The 17,758-nt window shown below is 41.5% G+C and overlaps 1 protein-coding gene across 1 annotated transcript in view; it reads right to left on the minus strand.

Moving 5' to 3' along the window:
* The window catches only part of LOC128733915 (neurexin-1), a 156,125-nt gene that overhangs the window by 42,772 nt on the left and 95,595 nt on the right, over window positions 1-17,758 (minus strand). The window contains exon 6 of the mRNA XM_053827790.1: window positions 7,815-7,964. Coding sequence (XP_053683765.1) covers window positions 7,815-7,964 — 150 coding nt within the window. The remainder of the gene's footprint in view (window positions 1-7,814; window positions 7,965-17,758) is intronic.

Genomic DNA, 17,758 nt, shown 5'->3' on the forward strand with positions numbered 1-17,758 from the left:
TGTCATATTTGAACGTCATTTCAGTTTTAATATAGTTTATATATCGAAACGTCAACAATTCCTAGTTGTTTGAACGTCTTCACAGTCATATTTATTTATCACTAGCTGACCCGACAAACTTCGTATTGCCACAAATTAACCTGTGTTGTACATAAATCATGAATCTCGGATGATCTTTGTCACTATCTCGAGTTTTGCAAGCCCCCCAGTGGGCGGCGCTTCCGACGGCGGGTCACCGGCAACACTCGCGACCGGCTCGTCCTGAATGATCTAGTGTTACTATAGATAGTTTTTGTGGTCTTGTTATTGATTAATGTTTTATGGAAGAGTCTCGAATTTCTCGAGTTGGATTAGTTTTTGAGTTTCGCAAAAATTTCTGTTTTATTTGTATGAGAGTCCATATCCCCCTACCACAGGGGTGAGAGGTCTATAACTATCATAAAATAAATTCAAGACTCAAAAATCTCCTACATGCTAAATTTGGTTCCATTTGCTTGATTAGTACTCAAATTATAAGGAAATTTGTATTTCATTTGTATGGGAGCCCACCCTCTTAAAAGGGAAAGGGGTCATAATACACCACAGAAAAAAAATTCTGCCATCTAAAACTCTCACATGCCAAATTTGGTTCCATTTGCTTGATTAGTTCTAAAGTTATGAGCAAATTTGTATTTCGTTTAAATGGGAGCCCCCCCCCCTCCTAAAAAGGTAAGAAGTCCTAATTCATAATGGGAAAAATGGTTGCCTCCAAAAACACCCACATGCCAAATATGGTTCCATTTGCTTGATTAGTTCTCGAATTATGAGGAAATTTGTATTTCATTTGTGTAGAAGCCCCCCCTCTTGAAGTGTGGAAGGGTCCTAATTCACCGTAGAAAATATTTTTGCCTCCAAAAACCTCCACATGCGAATTTGGTTCTATTTGCTTGATTAGTTTTCGAGTTATGGGGAAATTTGTATTTCATGTGTATTGGAGCCCCCCCTCCTAATGTGGGAAGAGGTCCTAATTCATCACAGAAAAAATTCTTGCCTCCAAAAACACCTACACGCCAAATTTGGTTCCATTTGCTGGATTAGTTCTCGAGTTATGAGGAAATTTGTATTTCGTTTGTATAGGACCCCCCCTCCTAAAGTGGGGAGGGGTCCAATTCATCATTGAAAAAAAAAATTGTCTCCAAAAACACACATATGCCAAATTTGGTTCAATTCGCTTGATTAGTTCTCGAGTTATGAGGAAATTTGTATTTCATTTGTACAGGAGCCCCTCCTCTTAAAGTGGGGAGGGGTCCTAATTCACCATAGAAAATTTTCTTGCTCTCGAAAACCTTCACATGCCAAATTTGGTTCCATTTGCTTGATTAGTTCTCGAGTTATGAGGAAATTTGTATGGAAGCCCCCCCTCTTAAAGGGGAGAGGAGTTATAATTCCTCTTATAAAGAGGGGAGGGGTCTCAATTCACCATAGAATAAATTCTTGTCATCAAAAAAACACCCACATGCCAAATGTTGTTCTATTTGCTTGATTAGTTCTCGAGTTAGGAGGAAATTTGTATTTCATTTGTACAGGAGCCCCCCCTCTTAGAGTGGGGAGGGGTCCTAATTCACCGTAGAAAATTTTCCTGCCCTCGAAAACCTTCACATGCCAAATTTGGTTCCATTTGCTTGATTAGTTCTCGAGTTATGAGGAAATTTGTATGGAAGCCCCCCCTCTTAAAGGGGAGAGGAGTTACAATTCCCCTTATAAAGAGGGAGGGGTCTCAATTTACCATAGAATAAATTCTTGTCACCGAAAACACCCACATGCCAAATTTGGTTCTATTTGCTTGATTAGTTCTCGAGTTATGAGGAAATTTGTATTTCATTTGTATAGGAGCCCCCCCTCCTAAAGTGGGGAGAGGTTCTTATTCATCATAGAAAAAATTCTTGCCTCCAAAAACACCTACATGCCAAATTTGGTTCCATTTGCTGGATTAGCTCTCGAGTTATAAGGAAATTTGTATTTCGTTTGTATAGGAGCCCCCCCCCCACTTAAAGTGGGGAGGGGTCCCAATGCATCATAGAAAAAAATTTCGTCTCCAAAAACACACACATGCCAAATTTGGTTCCATTTGCTTGATTAGTTCTCGAGTTATGAGGAAATTGGTATTTCATTTGTACAGGAGCCCCCCCTCTTAAAGTGAGGAGGGGTCCTAATTCAACATAGAAAATTTTCTTGCCCTCGAAAACTTTCACATGCCAAATTTGGTTCCATTTGCTTGATTAGTTCTCGAGTTATGAGGAAATTTGTATGGAAACCCCCCCTCTTAAAGGGGAGAGGAGTTATAATTCCCCTTATAAAGAGGGGAGGGGTCTCAAATTACCCTAGAATAAATTCTTGTCACCGAAAACACCCACATGCCAAATTTGGTTCTATTTGCTTGATTAGTTCTCGAGTTATGCAGAAATTTGTGTTTCATTTGTATGGAAGCCCCCCCTCTTAGTGGGGGGAGGGGTCTCTAACCATCACTAAAACCTTTCCTGGCCCCAAAAACCTCTACATGCAAATTTTCACGCCGATTGGTTCAGTAGTTTTTGATTCTATAAGGAACACAGGACAGACAGACAGACAGACAGACAGACAGACAGACAGACAGACAGACAGACAGACAGACAGACAGACAGACAGACAGACAGACAGACAGACAGACAGACAGACAGACAGACAGACAGACAGACAGACAGACAGACAGACAGACAGACAGACAGACAGACAGACAGACAGACAGACAGACAGACAGACAGACAGACAGACAGACAGACAGACAGACAGACAGACAGACAGACAGACAGACAGACAGACAGACAGACAGACAGACAGACAGACAGACAGACAGACAGACAGACAGACAGACAGACAGACAGACAGACAGACAGACAGACAGACAGACAGACAGACAGACAGACAGACAGACAGACAGACAGACAGACAGACAGACAGACAGACAGACAGACAGACAGACAGACAGACAGACAGACAGACAGACAGACAGACAGACAGACAGACAGACAGACAGACAGACAGACAGACAGACAGACAGACAGACAGACAGACAGACAGACAGACAGACAGACAGACAGACAGACAGACAGACAGACAGACAGACAGACAGACAGACAGACAGACAGACAGACAGACAGACAGACAGACAGACAGACAGACAGACAGACAGACAGACAGACAGACAGACAGACAGACAGACAGACAGACAGACAGACAGACAGACAGACAGACAGACAGACAGACAGACAGACAGACAGACAGACAGACAGACAGACAGACAGACAGACAGACAGACAGACAGACAGACAGACAGACAGACAGACAGACAGACAGACAGACAGACAGACAGACAGACAGACAGACAGACAGACAGACAGACAGACAGACAGACAGACAGACAGACAGACAGACAGACAGACAGACAGACAGACAGACAGACAGACAGACAGACAGACAGACAGACAGACAGACAGACAGACAGACAGACAGACAGACAGACAGACAGACAGACAGACAGACAGACAGACAGACAGACAGACAGACAGACAGACAGACAGACAGACAGACAGACAGACAGACAGACAGACAGACAGACAGACAGACAGACAGACAGACAGACAGACAGACAGACAGACAGACAGACAGACAGACAGACAGACAGACAGACAGACAGACAGACAGACAGACAGACAGACAGACAGACAGACAGACAGACAGACAGACAGACAGACAGACAGACAGACAGACAGACAGACAGACAGACAGACAGACAGACAGACAGACAGACAGACAGACAGACAGACAGACAGACAGACAGACAGACAGACAGACAGACAGACAGACAGACAGACAGACAGACAGACAGACAGACAGACAGACAGACAGACAGACAGACAGACAGACAGACAGACAGACAGACAGACAGACAGACAGACAGACAGACAGACAGACAGACAGACAGACAGACAGACAGACAGACAGACAGACAGACAGACAGACAGACAGACAGACAGACAGACAGACAGACAGACAGACAGACAGACAGACAGACAGACAGACAGACAGACAGACAGACAGACAGACAGACAGACAGACAGACAGACAGACAGACAGACAGACAGACAGACAGACAGACAGACAGACAGACAGACAGACAGACAGACAGACAGACAGACAGACAGAAATCCTTCTTTATAGGTATAGACTAGCTGACCCGACAAACTTCGTATTGCCAAAAATGAAACTGTGCTGTACGTAAATTCTGGGTGCTACACCCCACTTTCGACGGCAGGTCACTGACAACACTCGTGGCCTGCATCCGTCTCGCCCTGAATCATCTACTGTTACTATAGGTAGTTTCTGGTGGCTTTGTTATAGACTAATGTTTTATGGAAGAGTCTAAAATTTCTCGAATTCGATTAGTTTGGAAGTAACGCAAAATTTTTTGTTTCATTTGTATGAGAGTCCGCCCCCACTACCACAGGGGTGAGGGGTCTCAAACCATCATAAAATAAATTCATGCCTTTAAAATCCCCCACATGCCAAATTTGGTTCCATTTGCTTGATTAGTTCTCGAGTTATGAGGAAATTTGAATTTCATTTGTATGGAAGCCCCCCTCTTAAAAGGGGGAGGGGTCATAGTTGCCTTCTTGAAGAGGTCAAGCGTCACAATTCACTATAGACAGAAATCTTGCCTCCAGAAATACCCACATGCCAAATTTGATTCCATTTGCTCGATTAGTTCTCTAGTTATGCAGAAATTTCTGTTTCATTTGTATGGCTGCCCCGCCTCTTAGTGGGGGAGGGGTCTCTAACCATCATAAGAACGTTTCCCGGCCCCAAAACCCCCTACATGCAACTTTTCACGCCGCTCGGTTCAGTAGTTTTCGATTCTATGAGGAACATACGGGCAGACAGACAGAAATCCATTTTTAAAGGTATAGATTTGTATGGGAGCCCCTACTATTAGTGGGGGGAGGGGTCTCTAACCATCATAAGAACGTTTCCTGGCCTCAAAACCCCCTATATGCAAATTTTCACGCTAATCGGTTCAGTAGTTTTCGATTATATAAGGAACATACGGACAGACGGACAGAAATCCATTCTTATAGGTGTAGATTTGTCTGAATAAAGATTTGGATAAACTTTATTCAACTTTTAAACAACTAAATTTGTTTTGATGGTTTTATCGAGCCACAAGCTTTAATATTAAGCGCAGTTTGTTTTTTGCAGCTTCGAAAATGACTTTTAATGAATGTGACAAAATCATCAGATTTAGTTGTTTGAGAGCTGAATAAAGCCTATCGTATTCAATATTACAAAACTTGTTCAAACAAATGTTCAGAAAATTGATTGTGAGAATGTTTAAACAAGCGGAAATTGTTACCCGGGTTTTCTGGGAAGCCGTAGGATAAGTGTGTTCGGAGTACACGTAATTAGATCCGATCCATATTTTGAAACATGGGTTTTTCAGCACTTAGGCTGGGAACCATTTCGCGAAAATTTTAACTTTTTAGTTAAAATTTGACAGTTTGATAGTTATTTCTCCTCGAGTGGTCAGTTCAGATCAGTTCAGAATGCTAACCATTTCATATTTGCCAGATTGATAGTTGTTTTACGCAATGAGAGCATATAAGGTAGGAATGAAGATATGTTTCTGTAATAGCGAATTTGTTTATTCAGTCCGGATTGGAACTGGATGAATTTTTGATAAAATTCATCTCATTTCAACCGTAGTTGTATAAACAAATTTGTTATACAACATCCAAACATTGGTAAAAAAATCCAAGGAAAAATCGAAGCTCTCTTCCTCACCTGTGCATATCTCATTGGTTCTCAGAATAACCATCGGACTGTCAAAAAATAACCATGCTTCAGAGCAGGGTTGTTTTCGACAGAAGGTGAAATAACTATCGACAAATTTTAACTAAAAAGTTAAACATTTCGCGACATGGTTCACAGCCTCAAAAGGTCGCGGGTAATTCAGCAACCGAAATTTAAAAATGTTCAAAGGTACTTGTTCCTTTCCAGAAAATTTTAGTGCCGTTGTAGTTATAGTGATTAAACTGCACCTTCTGATTCTGTGAGCCTCTTCTGGGCCCTATTGTGTGATGAATATTTTATCAATAATATTATTTATGTAGCTTGTAATTTGTTTATTTTTTTTTTGGGGCGAATCAACCACTGCACTGGTTAAAAGCCCCAATAAAAAAAAGTTAATAAATTAATAAATAAATGTTTATTTTTGTTGCATATTAAATATACTAGTACAATTTTTCAAGTTCAAATTACAAGTAGCTTTGACTGCAGCCGCATTTTCAAGTTTTTCCTGCATAAACAAAATACAGGTATAAATTATTAGCTTCGATTTGTAGTTTTTTCTGCAAGTAGCTATCGTTTTGATATATGAAATCATAGCTAAAAATTCGCTTAAATTAATTTGCATAAATAAATAAATTATTTTAACATTTTAAATGAATTTTAGCTGCCGTAAAGAGAATAATCACTCCGACCGACTGACGCCAACAACAAATATGGAAACCTTTGTTGACAGATAAAATGTTTTTATTCCATCAACCATCTGGTTATTCGAGACCCGAATCAATCCATTTGTATCAGCAAGAATTTATGATCTCTTGTCAAGTAATGCCTTTGTTATGCCCATTGAATTCGAGGTGAATTATTTCGTATAAAATGCGATGTGATTACCGCGCAGCGCTGACATTATATTTACCCAGCAAACATAACCTGCAAAAATCCCGCAAAAGTGAAACAACCTGCACACATAACCTAGAAAAGCAATACCTGTTCGAGTTGGGATAGCGGGAGTATCAAAACCGGTAACACCGATACTTCCGGCCGATAAAAGTAAAGTAAAGGTAAAGCACAGACAAACAGACATGACACTCGCTTTCCATACTTCGCACCGATTAAACCGTCATTTCAAATTTGGGCTTAGTTGGGAATGTCTCCTCCGTTTTGGTCAAAGTGGCGCTTTTTAAAGAAGGGGAATGGCCCATAAAAAATACTTGCTAGTTCGAGGGATACTCCTGTTGCTATTTGATATTCTGGAATGTCGATCATGGATGGTACTAGTGTTCAGGCAAAATGTGTGTTACGATAATTTTTGTTGATTTTTCTTCCAAGTGTTATGTTTGCTTGTCTGTGTGTAAAGTAAAAGTAAAGTAAAAGTAAAGTAAAAGTAAAGTAAAAGTAAAGTAAAAGTAAAGTAAAAGTAAAGTAAAAGTAAAGTAAAAGTAAAAGTAAAGTAAAAGTAAAGTAAAAGTAAAGTAAAAGTAAAGTAAAAGTAAAGTAAAAGTAAAGTAAAAGTAAAGTAAAAGTAAAGTAAAAGTAAAGTAAAAGTAAAGTAAAAGTAAAGTAAAAGTAAAGTAAAAGTAAAGTAAAAGTAAAGTAAAAGTAAAGTAGAAGTAAAGTAAAAGTAAAGTAAAAGTAAAGTAAAAGTAAAGTAAAAGTAAAGTAAAAGTAAAGTTAAAGTAAAGTAAAAGTAAAGTAAAAGTAAAGTAAAAGTAAAGTAAAAGTAAAGTTAACGAATAAACAAACAAAATTAACAAATAGACTTCACGATTGGCTGATAAATTCAACTCTAACCCAGTAAGGCCTCCTCCGAATGTACTATTCAGCCGGCCCTCCTAGCAATCAACCTAGGAGGCGAACAGAAGTGATTTTACATACATGGAAACAGCGAACACGAGAAAGAGAGAGAGAAAGACCTCCAGGAGGCTTTCTCCCCGTCGCCGGGATAATTAAAATCTTACCGGTGTAGAAGAGCAGTCCGTTCGGTTGTCGGGTCCGGAAGTAGAGCGTGATGGCATCTTGTGCGCTTACGATTGGCTCGCCGCCGGTCTGGCCCAGATCGTACGAGAGGAACTCCGTGCCCCGAAAGGTCGCCTCCGATGGTGCTTTATCTATGGTGTGGGGGAAAAGAAAGAAACGAGAAAAAAAGAAAAAAGTTAAAGAATGAAACGTATACATACTTATGCAGAACGCGACGGAAAAGGTGAAGGTTTTCAGTTGAAAATTCAAATAAAATTCCATCCGGAAAAGCTTCCACTTATCGTTCCGCTTTGGCTGAAGCGGCTGAGCGGTGCGGTGTGTTGGGGGCGGATATCAGAGGGATATTTCTCCCGGAAGCATATATAATACGACAGGTAGTTCAACTTCCCCGTCGAGTCGGGTAAAAGTGTGGTGTTTTTTTAGGATGACAGTACGAGTGATAAGTCTAAAAATAACTTTGACAAGTGCACTATAGTTAGTCGAATGATTTTAGAATCCGTGTGCCGATGAGCATTTTGGAAATAGATTTCCGAGTGTCTACTTTCGTGTGCTGCTGTCAGCTCTCGTCCCTGATGGATTTTCAGTTTGGGCCTGCTCTTCAAGTCTCAATTTATTTGATTTGAGTGTCTTCCCGTCTTCCTGGATAGTCGACCATGATGGTGATGATGAAGGGTAGACTGGTTAGCAAGGCATTTCGTAAACACAGGAAAAGGATATTAAATATTAATTGAGATACACTTCGAGCATGATTGTCGACGTTTACTGAACGGTGGACTGGTGTGTTTTATTGGAACATTGTTTTCAATTTGTTCCATCGGCAAAGGATCGAACCGTTCGCCTGTCATCACCGACCGTTAAGGGATGGAGGGAAATTGTACGAACGAAAGTAACCGGATTAGAACTCCTCTATGCATATGAATCAATGAAGTTGAACCGGCCGCCTCATGGGTTCGATATGAACAGAGGTCTCACTAGCTTTATGTTTTAACTTTTCATATTCCAAAAGTTAGTGGGGAAGTTTCCGCACAATTGGATTGTAGTTGAAGTTTTCCTCACAGATGGACTTTTTAGGGTAGACCAAAGCATTCTGTTACGCACTGTTATTCTGAATCTTTTTTCTAACATAAAATTTGATTGACGCTAATCACTTTTTGTCTTAATTAGTTTCTTAATTCAATCGAAATTAGTTCAAAGAGCATTGTGATTTTGCATTTCTATAACCAACTTACATTGAACCATTGATTTGATAGTTATAATCATTGCTTGCATAATAACATTTTGCTGTTTACCATCGGTTACAAGGACTCTACCGATGTGAGTTGGATGCTATCTGTACTAGAGAACCTCAGGGAAAGACAATTACGACAGCACACCGAAGCTTATGAACACCACAGACCGAGTTAAATTCGCAAGAGTTAATCTCAATCCGGTTTTGTAAATGCTTTTCTTCTGTATGTGTGTTGTGTGCCTAATCGTTTCGCTCGCAAGGAGGCTCCACAATGCAGCTTGATGTATTATTCCAGGCCACAGATATGAAATCCTCCAGCTCTACAAGCTTATCATGCCGTATGGAGCTACGCACGACGGTAGATGCGAGTGTGTCTTGCATTCTCCATTGAAAATTTTTCATTTTCCACTTCCGAGGAATGCACCGAAAAGAGTTAGTCAGATCTGGAGAGACAACTTAATCCATGCTTGCTGGTCCAAGTGTCCTACGGTGTGTCCAGACGAGTGCAGACGAGCACTGGTTGTCCCCGAAATTAAATTTATGGCAATAAAAAGTGGTCATGTCTGTATCTGTGCTGCAGCAGCATCACCACGGTAGGCAGGAAAAAGATTTAGAGCGCTGTTGAAACCGTGATAATACGGCCCGAACACACTGCCGTGGGGTTACATCATCAGCGGAACAATGGGCGGGCTCCAGAGTGCAAGAGTTTCAGCCTACCGGAAAATTGCTGCAATAAATCTTTCTCGGTCCCGCGGCGGCTGATTTATTCCGGTCTCCATCGTCCGTCGGTGCGAGTGGAGAAACGAAAAAAAAACCAAGCGAAGAAAAAAGAACAGGCGATGGGTCGAACTGTTTATGATGCGCTGTGATTGTCTATTAGGGATAAAAAATGGCGTCTGTCACGCGACGTCGAGTTCTTCAATCAGAATTGTGATACCAACCCAAGGCAACGGTAAAGTCCTCGTGAACTTACGCAACCCTTTCGACTGTGTACGAAAACCATTGAATATTGTAATTAAATTTTCTGTTTTTTTTCGAGGTAATGATTTAGCTCTGGTCAGAAAGTCTGGAAACAACGTCTCATATAGCAGTTGATTAGGTCGTGGTTGAGAAACGTTATACAAATTTAATAAGCGTTGCTTCAATGACCCTCCCTTACCTAATTTATCGCTCTATCCCATTCCCCATGCCTTGCCTCCCCTGAGATGCTAACAACACTTTTGTTCTACCGTCCACTCCATCCATTGTAGACTATTATAAAAATCATTTCGATGCTTGCAACCATGTTCGAACATATGACGCCAACCGACTCGGTTACTATCGAACCGATTTCACTCTACCGCTTCCGTCATATTATTATGTGTGTGCCAAACTTTTCTGTAAAATTTACTCATTGCAGCTTCTGCATCGCATTCCAGATTGTGGCCACCAGCCGTCGGTTGCCCATATCCATTTTGAAAAGTAGCCGCATCATAATACTTATGCTTTCCGTCCAACGATGCAATCGGGTGGAAGCGAAACACTCAAGAATGTGCACTCGAGGGAAAATAAATAAAAAGCTTTTTATTGGAAATTAACTGCTGGAAAAGCGTGCCTCTTTTGCTGCGCAAAACGCGGGCAGGTCAGGCACAAGCGAAACTAGCCAACGATGTAAGACCCGACGAGTTGCATCTCGGATCGGGTACGTTTTTCGTGCTATAAATGGGCGTCCGGATGGGGAATGCATTATTGCATCCGCGCTGTTATTGAGAGCAATCGTTGCTGTCAATATTACCGTCAATAGGCGTGTTGTGAATGCCATGGCCGGTAGGCCATTGTTGGCAGGAAATCGACAGCGGTCTGTGGGTTCTGCGAGTTCAAGAGTGCGCATGTTAAATCAAACATGCTGCATTCAGAAATTGACAATTAAAGACTTGTACCTCGTGAATTGATTAACGGTTTCAATTCCAATTTGCTGACTTCTAGACATCTAGAATGCGTTTGATGTATGATAATACAGAATGCCCTTTTTATCTGAACGAAAGTTTCTAAAAATTAATTTGCAAACTTCAAATATTGTATACCTCAAGAAACAAATCCAAAATTGAAATTCAACCCAATTGAAAAATTTTCCTCTGTTAAACCCCGCTCGATTTTTATTATTCAAAAAACGAATGTCTTTTAACCGTCTACGTGCCCGATTGACAATCCGATAGTCCGATATCTCGGTATCTGCTTTTTCGCAACGCAAAACAATACGCGACAGATAGTTGATCATGATCCCACGATTTTGAAAGCTGCCAAAGCTGCATTGGACGGTTACGGCATTCAAGTGCCACATATGTTGTTGGAATGAAATGTTGGAATGTCACTACCGTTTCGCTCACAACCAGCTTGTCGGCTGGTTTCGACAGGGTAATTTCCTGTCCTGCTAAATTGGGAAAACACAACCCCCTTTGCGACTGTCGGTACAGTGAGGGCCAAAATTTCGAGAGCATTTTTACGTAGTCCGCATAATACAGAATTGTGCTTGGTGACATAGTTGACGAATCTCTAGAGGTTTAATGTCAATTTTACGATTACGAAGACAAACGCTTGCTATGCTAGATGTCAAATTTGGCTAATAAGATATGACGGTCGATGCGATTAGAAACGATCAAAGGATAAAGGATCTCATCCGCTATTCTGACGAATAATTTTGACCCATCCAGCGTCGCACCAATCATCCTAATTAGTTTCGTCGGCAAACCATGTTCTAGCATTATCTGCCACAGCTCATTTCGTTTGAATGAATCGTACGCCGCCTTAAAGTCCACAAACAGATCATGAGTCAAGTTGTATTCCCCCAAGCTTGTCTAATAACTGACGCGCCTGGATAGTTTTTACACCCGAGTCGATGTCCTTTTTTAAAAGTAGGGCAAATAAGGCCATCCAACCACTCCTCCGGCATTTGTTCTTCCTTCCAGATCCTGACAATGATCCGGTGAATTGATTCGTACTGCCGCTCGCTCTCAGCGTTTCGCAGTTCAGCCGTGATACCGTCCTTCCCAGTAACCTTACCATTTTCAGCTCACTGGTTGCCTTCTTAATCTCCTCCTGTGTTGGTGGATTTACAGCTTGGCCGTGGCCCACAATTCTTATCCTGTTCCTGCTGATCTCCGTTTTTCCCTATCCATTCAACACCGTCTGGATTGCTCCTCGACCTAGCTGCTACCGCCGTTTTGTCAGTAAGCAGGTTGCCGGCACTATCAATGCACGTCACAGGCATCGCAAAATTTGTACTCCTTACCGCTTTGTAGAAACTCCGTATGACGTTGCTGACGAATCTTTCCTGTGTGCCGGCAAGCACGTGCTCCTCGTATTCGCGTTTTTTAGACGGTGAGTTCTTTTTCTCTAGCTCTAGTCTCTCTATACCTTTCCCTGTTCTGACGTGTAGCCGCAGTGAGCATCAATGTTGCTAATCGAACGAGAAGCAAACGTTGGATACTCTCACGCGAGTGAGTATGAGAAGCATAGCATTCAACTTGCTGTGTTGCTGTGTACAGACATTCTGCTACCTACACAATCGCGCACATACATCCTCACATCGTCCTCCTGCATAGCTTATTCCCGAGTCAAACAGCTCCAGTGCAATCAGCATCCCGTGAGGCACAGAGGCGCAATGGGATACAGGTTTTGCATTACTTTTTTTTCTTCATCTTCGCTCCCGATTCTACTCACGGGCGGGAGTGCGAGCGCCCGCGAATAATCAGCATCAGCAGCTCGGGCAGCAACGAAGAACGAGAGTGACGACCGTAGCTGTTAGCTAAACACACACTCGCAAAAACTCGTCGTAATACATTAATAAGTACGAGCGAGAGTCCGAAAGGGAGGCTTACGCCGGCGCGTTCGTTAGGAGTACGCGTGTCTGACAAGTTAGACCAAACGAGTATGTGACTCCTGACCTGGTTTTTCTCATCTGTCACTCTATAGCATTTGACATTGCACCAGCTGTTATGCTGCATTCCACGTGTTTACCACCTCTCTCGCAGAGGCTTCAATCATGGAGATTCATCCACAGTCAACTTATATTTTCTTCCCTTTCTTCCTGCAGTTCGGCGATTCGTTGATCAAGCGTATTCCAAGCCATCTGCCGTCAACCCCTGGATGTTAAAACGTAGCGTCCTCTTAGTGCGAGCCTTCGCCGTGTTCGACAAACTTGCGAGAATCTTACACAGACGATATAGTGGTCAGAGAACAGATCTCAAAATCACTGGGCAATCATCATTTAGTGATATTATATCTTTTATCGAAACAGTTATTGGTTGCTTACTGTCAAATTTGGGAAGAGAACCAAAACAAGTTTGACGTAAGTTGTACAACAAATATAACCTGTAGGTAAATATACAGTGATGCCAGCACGAATACTTGTCTAGTAGTTATGAGGTCTGTTGGTCAGCCATCAGCAGAGTCGACATTTGGTCCCCAAAAAGACCGTACTTCGATGACATCCGAAAAGTGTCGACCATGACAAACCAAGACATGATCGATCTGAGAGCTAGAGTCTCCATTTGGGTGCCTCCAGGTGTGTTTCCGAATATTCAGATGTGGAAAGTAGGTGCTACAGAAGACCATTTCCCTGGCTGCGGCAAAATTTATGAGCCTCAGACCGTTATCATTGGTCGACAAATGGAGGCCATGTTTTCCAATGACAGGATGGAAGAATTCCTCTCTTCCGATCTGTGCATTTGCGTCTCGGATTATGCTTTTCGCGTCAAGTTTTGGGCAAAAAAAGCAAAGTCTAGGTGCTACGACCCTATTGACTCTAACAGCCTCCCCAGTCGAGATTCGACGACTAGCTTATTAGGCCAGCGTCGTACCTGGAAGCCAACTGGGAGGACTCTCCCAGTTATGTATAAAAAAAAACAAAAGTGTTTTATAACTGATCAATCCCGCTGTGCAATTTTTCGGTGCATTCTAGCATGTTTTTTTTTGTATTCTGAAGTATTAGGCAATTTGAGTGAAAAATATGCGACGGTAATGCCGTTTTTCTGATGTATCGTAAAGTTTGATAGTCTATTAATTAAATAGTGCATTTATTATGAAATTTGCGTACTTACTAGTAGTAAAAGGTTATGAGAAAACCATGATTTTCAACATGGGGAATACGATCGCAAATAATCCCCCGATTATATAAAGTGCTGTTATATTTGTTTGGTATGTTAGCTACAAAACTATGTTGAAAATAACAATTTTAAAACTCTAGGTTAATTACAGTTTTATTGCTTGTAACTTGAACGATAGTTGTTAAGCGAATGAAATTTTTTATGCAAATCTAATAAGTCATGACTGGCTATAATTTCTTCGATTGATTAGAAACATTCTAGCCTTCTCGATTGTTCGAAACATCCTCCGGGGCGGCCAAGGTAGAATGATCTTTGTAATCGGTCTGACGTAGGTAGATCGACAAGTACGCACTGCAAGCGTTCTTACTTTCCCATCAGGACCATTAAACGCTTTTTCGATTATTCTTTTTGGTCAACATCCACGATGCATTTTTTCGTCAATTTTCATTACCAGATCGCCAACAGTGTACTCGCAGTATTTCCGGTTGTCCTGCCATTTTTGTCGTTTAATTAGTTCCGGACGATAAGGTGAAACCCATATTTTCCAGAAACGATCAGCATATACTTGCTCATGTCTGTAAGCAGCACGGCACGTCGAAATCGGGATCATACTGCATGTGATTGTTTCTTCCCAGTAACAACATATTAGGTGTCAAGTTCAGGATCCTGCGGGTCGTCTGGCACGTGGGTTAGAGGTCGATTATTCATCGTGTTCATAATTTCACATAATGCCGTTCGGAGAGCCAAATCTGTAGGATGTCTTTCCTTCAGCATTGTGTGTAGTCCCATCTTTACAGTTCGCATCAATCGTTCCCAATAGCCTCCATAATACGGCGCACAATTCGTACCGTTGTCAGTGATGATCTTTTAAGGGACTCCACGTGCAGCTATGAAACATCTAATACTCATCATACAATTATTGGTATCCAGTGAAGGAACTATTTCCAAATGCATGGCACGGCTACTCATGCAGGTAAACAGCACGACCCATCGCTTTTCCAGACGTCGCCCTATTTTTACAATCAATGGTCCAAAATAATCAATACCTGTGAACGTGAACGGGAACACGAAAGGGGCTGTTCGTTCTGGAGGTAAATTTCCCATTTGCGTCACACTTGGCTTGCCACGTAGCCCTCGACATTTCAAACAACCTTTCACATATTTTTTGATTTGTGATCGAAGTTTCGGGATACAATATCGGTGTTTCAAGTTGTTCAGAACAGTTTCCAGTCCTTGATGTGCATTTGCGATATGAAAGGTCCGAATCAATAAATTTGTAAATGAATGGTTTTCTGGCAATATTGCTGGATTATTAACGTTAAACGGCTTGCTTCCATGCTGGATACGGCCTTTCATCCTAATGATACTTTTAACTATGAAAGGAGAAAAATTGTAGAAACGGCTCGATTTCTTTACATAACCATTTGTCGCCAGACTGCTAAACTCGTCCGAATAAACTTCTAATTGAACTCGTCTGAACCATAGATTTCTGGCTGTTTCCATATCGTGAACGCTAATGACGAATTTTTTGGCTTTCTCTTTTCTTGGTAACCCCAAAATCTGCCTCATCTTCAAATAATATGCGGTAGACCAAATGAGTCGATTAAAATCCGAAAATCTCGTTATATCAGGCATGTCCCAGGAATCCTCTTCCAAGACTACCATGTCGGCTTCCAAATCCAGATGAAAATTGACAGAATCTTCAGGAGCAGGGCTGTCCTACACTCAGTGCACCTATTTTGCATTTTTAACTGTAACATCTCAACCAAGCAAAATTCCAAAATTTTATGAATGGCTCATTTATAGAGCCAGTTATTAACTATAAGATTGCTGAACTCAGTATTGCTCTATCTTAAGTGATGCGCAGAGAGCGCTCTTGGTGCACCACCCAGTGTGAACTGGGTGTGCGACGTAAATACAGAAGATAGAGCAATACTTAGTTCAGCAATCTTATGGATAATAATGGACTCTCCAAATGCCCCGTATATAACATTTTCGAATTTTGCTTGGTTGAAGTGTTACAGTTAAACAAGCAAAATAGGTGCACTGAGTGCAGGACAGCCCTGTTCAGGAGATAGGGCAACAAAATCATACTCAGACCATTCACTTCGATTTGTGTATAGAAAGTCAGGACCTCTTATCCAGTCTGCCATTTTTGCAAATTTGGAAACTTTCGTTGCCAGATCGGCTACATTTAAATGCGATGGTATCCATCTCCACATTGCTGTAGAGTGTCCGTGGTCGTCTTGAATTTTGCGAGTTAATTGGCTAGAAACAACACATCCCTGTAATTCCAATCTCGGTACGGTTTGTGACTTTAGAGGGGCAACACTGCACTTGGCGAGTACTTGAGAAACATGCACCTTTTCCGGAAATCGATGCAATGCACCATATAAATCACGCTAGCATATGCTTGAAAAAGCATGAAGTTCGACACTACTAAACGTCTTAAGCCCAGGAAAGTAAAATCTAGGAACGCGAATTTCACGCAGCGCTAAGGTTTGTTCAAGCCATTCGGTCCATCTTGAAATCAATCCGTTAGGAAGTTTTTGATTCCAGCCAATTTGTAAGCGCCACAAATCTTGAAACAATATTTTTAAGTGAATAGTCACATGAGTAAGTACACAAAGTGGATCGATAATGCTCATCATAAACTGTAGCAACTGGTGCTTAGTCGGAACGTCGTTACCGGAACGGAATTTTTCGTCTAGCTTCGGAAAATCCAGTCGAAAAACGAACTCATCAGTTTGAAGTTGCCATTCCAGACCTAACACTCGAGCACATCCGCCAGTTTCTGCTCTCAACGAAGGATGTAGGGAGTTCAGTACTTTTTCACTATTCGAGACAAATTTTACCAGTTTGAAACCGCCGCGCTCGTGTGTGGTTATAACTCGACGAATCAGTTCAATTGCTTCATCTTCGGTGTTTGTTGAACTTTATTCGGTAGTATTTATATTGGCCTTTAGAAACTTTTAGCGATTTTAGGCGTATTTTTGGATTATTTTCTGTTTAAGTCTTTTCAAGCCTCTAGGTACCTTTTTCGGCGTTTTAAGTTTCATGCAAAAATAATTTTCTAGCTGACAATTTTTAGCTTTTGGAAGTGTTTCATTTAGTGCTAGTTTCGTTTTCGTTAACCTTTAGAAGCATTGTTAAACAATGTCGAACGCAAAATTGTACGCTATACTTTTCGTCAATCACTGTATGCATAAACTACCGCCACATTCGTAGGTTAAAATTGAAAATCAATCGCAGTTCGGTTTTATCAACGATTCGCGCGGCATGAAAGATGTATCATTCAAACCTGTCAGCGTGCTAGAGGCTGCTGTATCTAGCAATCAATTACCAATCCGAGCACGAAGATTCAGCATCACTCGCTTATTCGACCGTAAATCAAATCAATAATTTGCGATCTGACTGAAACAGGGAGACCGAGAGCGCGAGGACTATGACATCGAATAGGTATGCTTATGCTGTGCGAATGATGCGGGTAACGAGTAGTAAATACGAAAGTTCAAACATTGATTGCTTGACGCTTGCAATCAGGTCGTAACTGCACGTTTACCCTTTACGTACGTTGGTCTTCCCAGGACCTACATTGGGTGTAATGATAACG

This window comes from Sabethes cyaneus, chromosome 1 (genome assembly GCF_943734655.1).
Source record: "Sabethes cyaneus chromosome 1, idSabCyanKW18_F2, whole genome shotgun sequence".
Lineage (NCBI taxonomy): Eukaryota > Metazoa > Arthropoda > Insecta > Diptera > Culicidae > Sabethes > Sabethes cyaneus.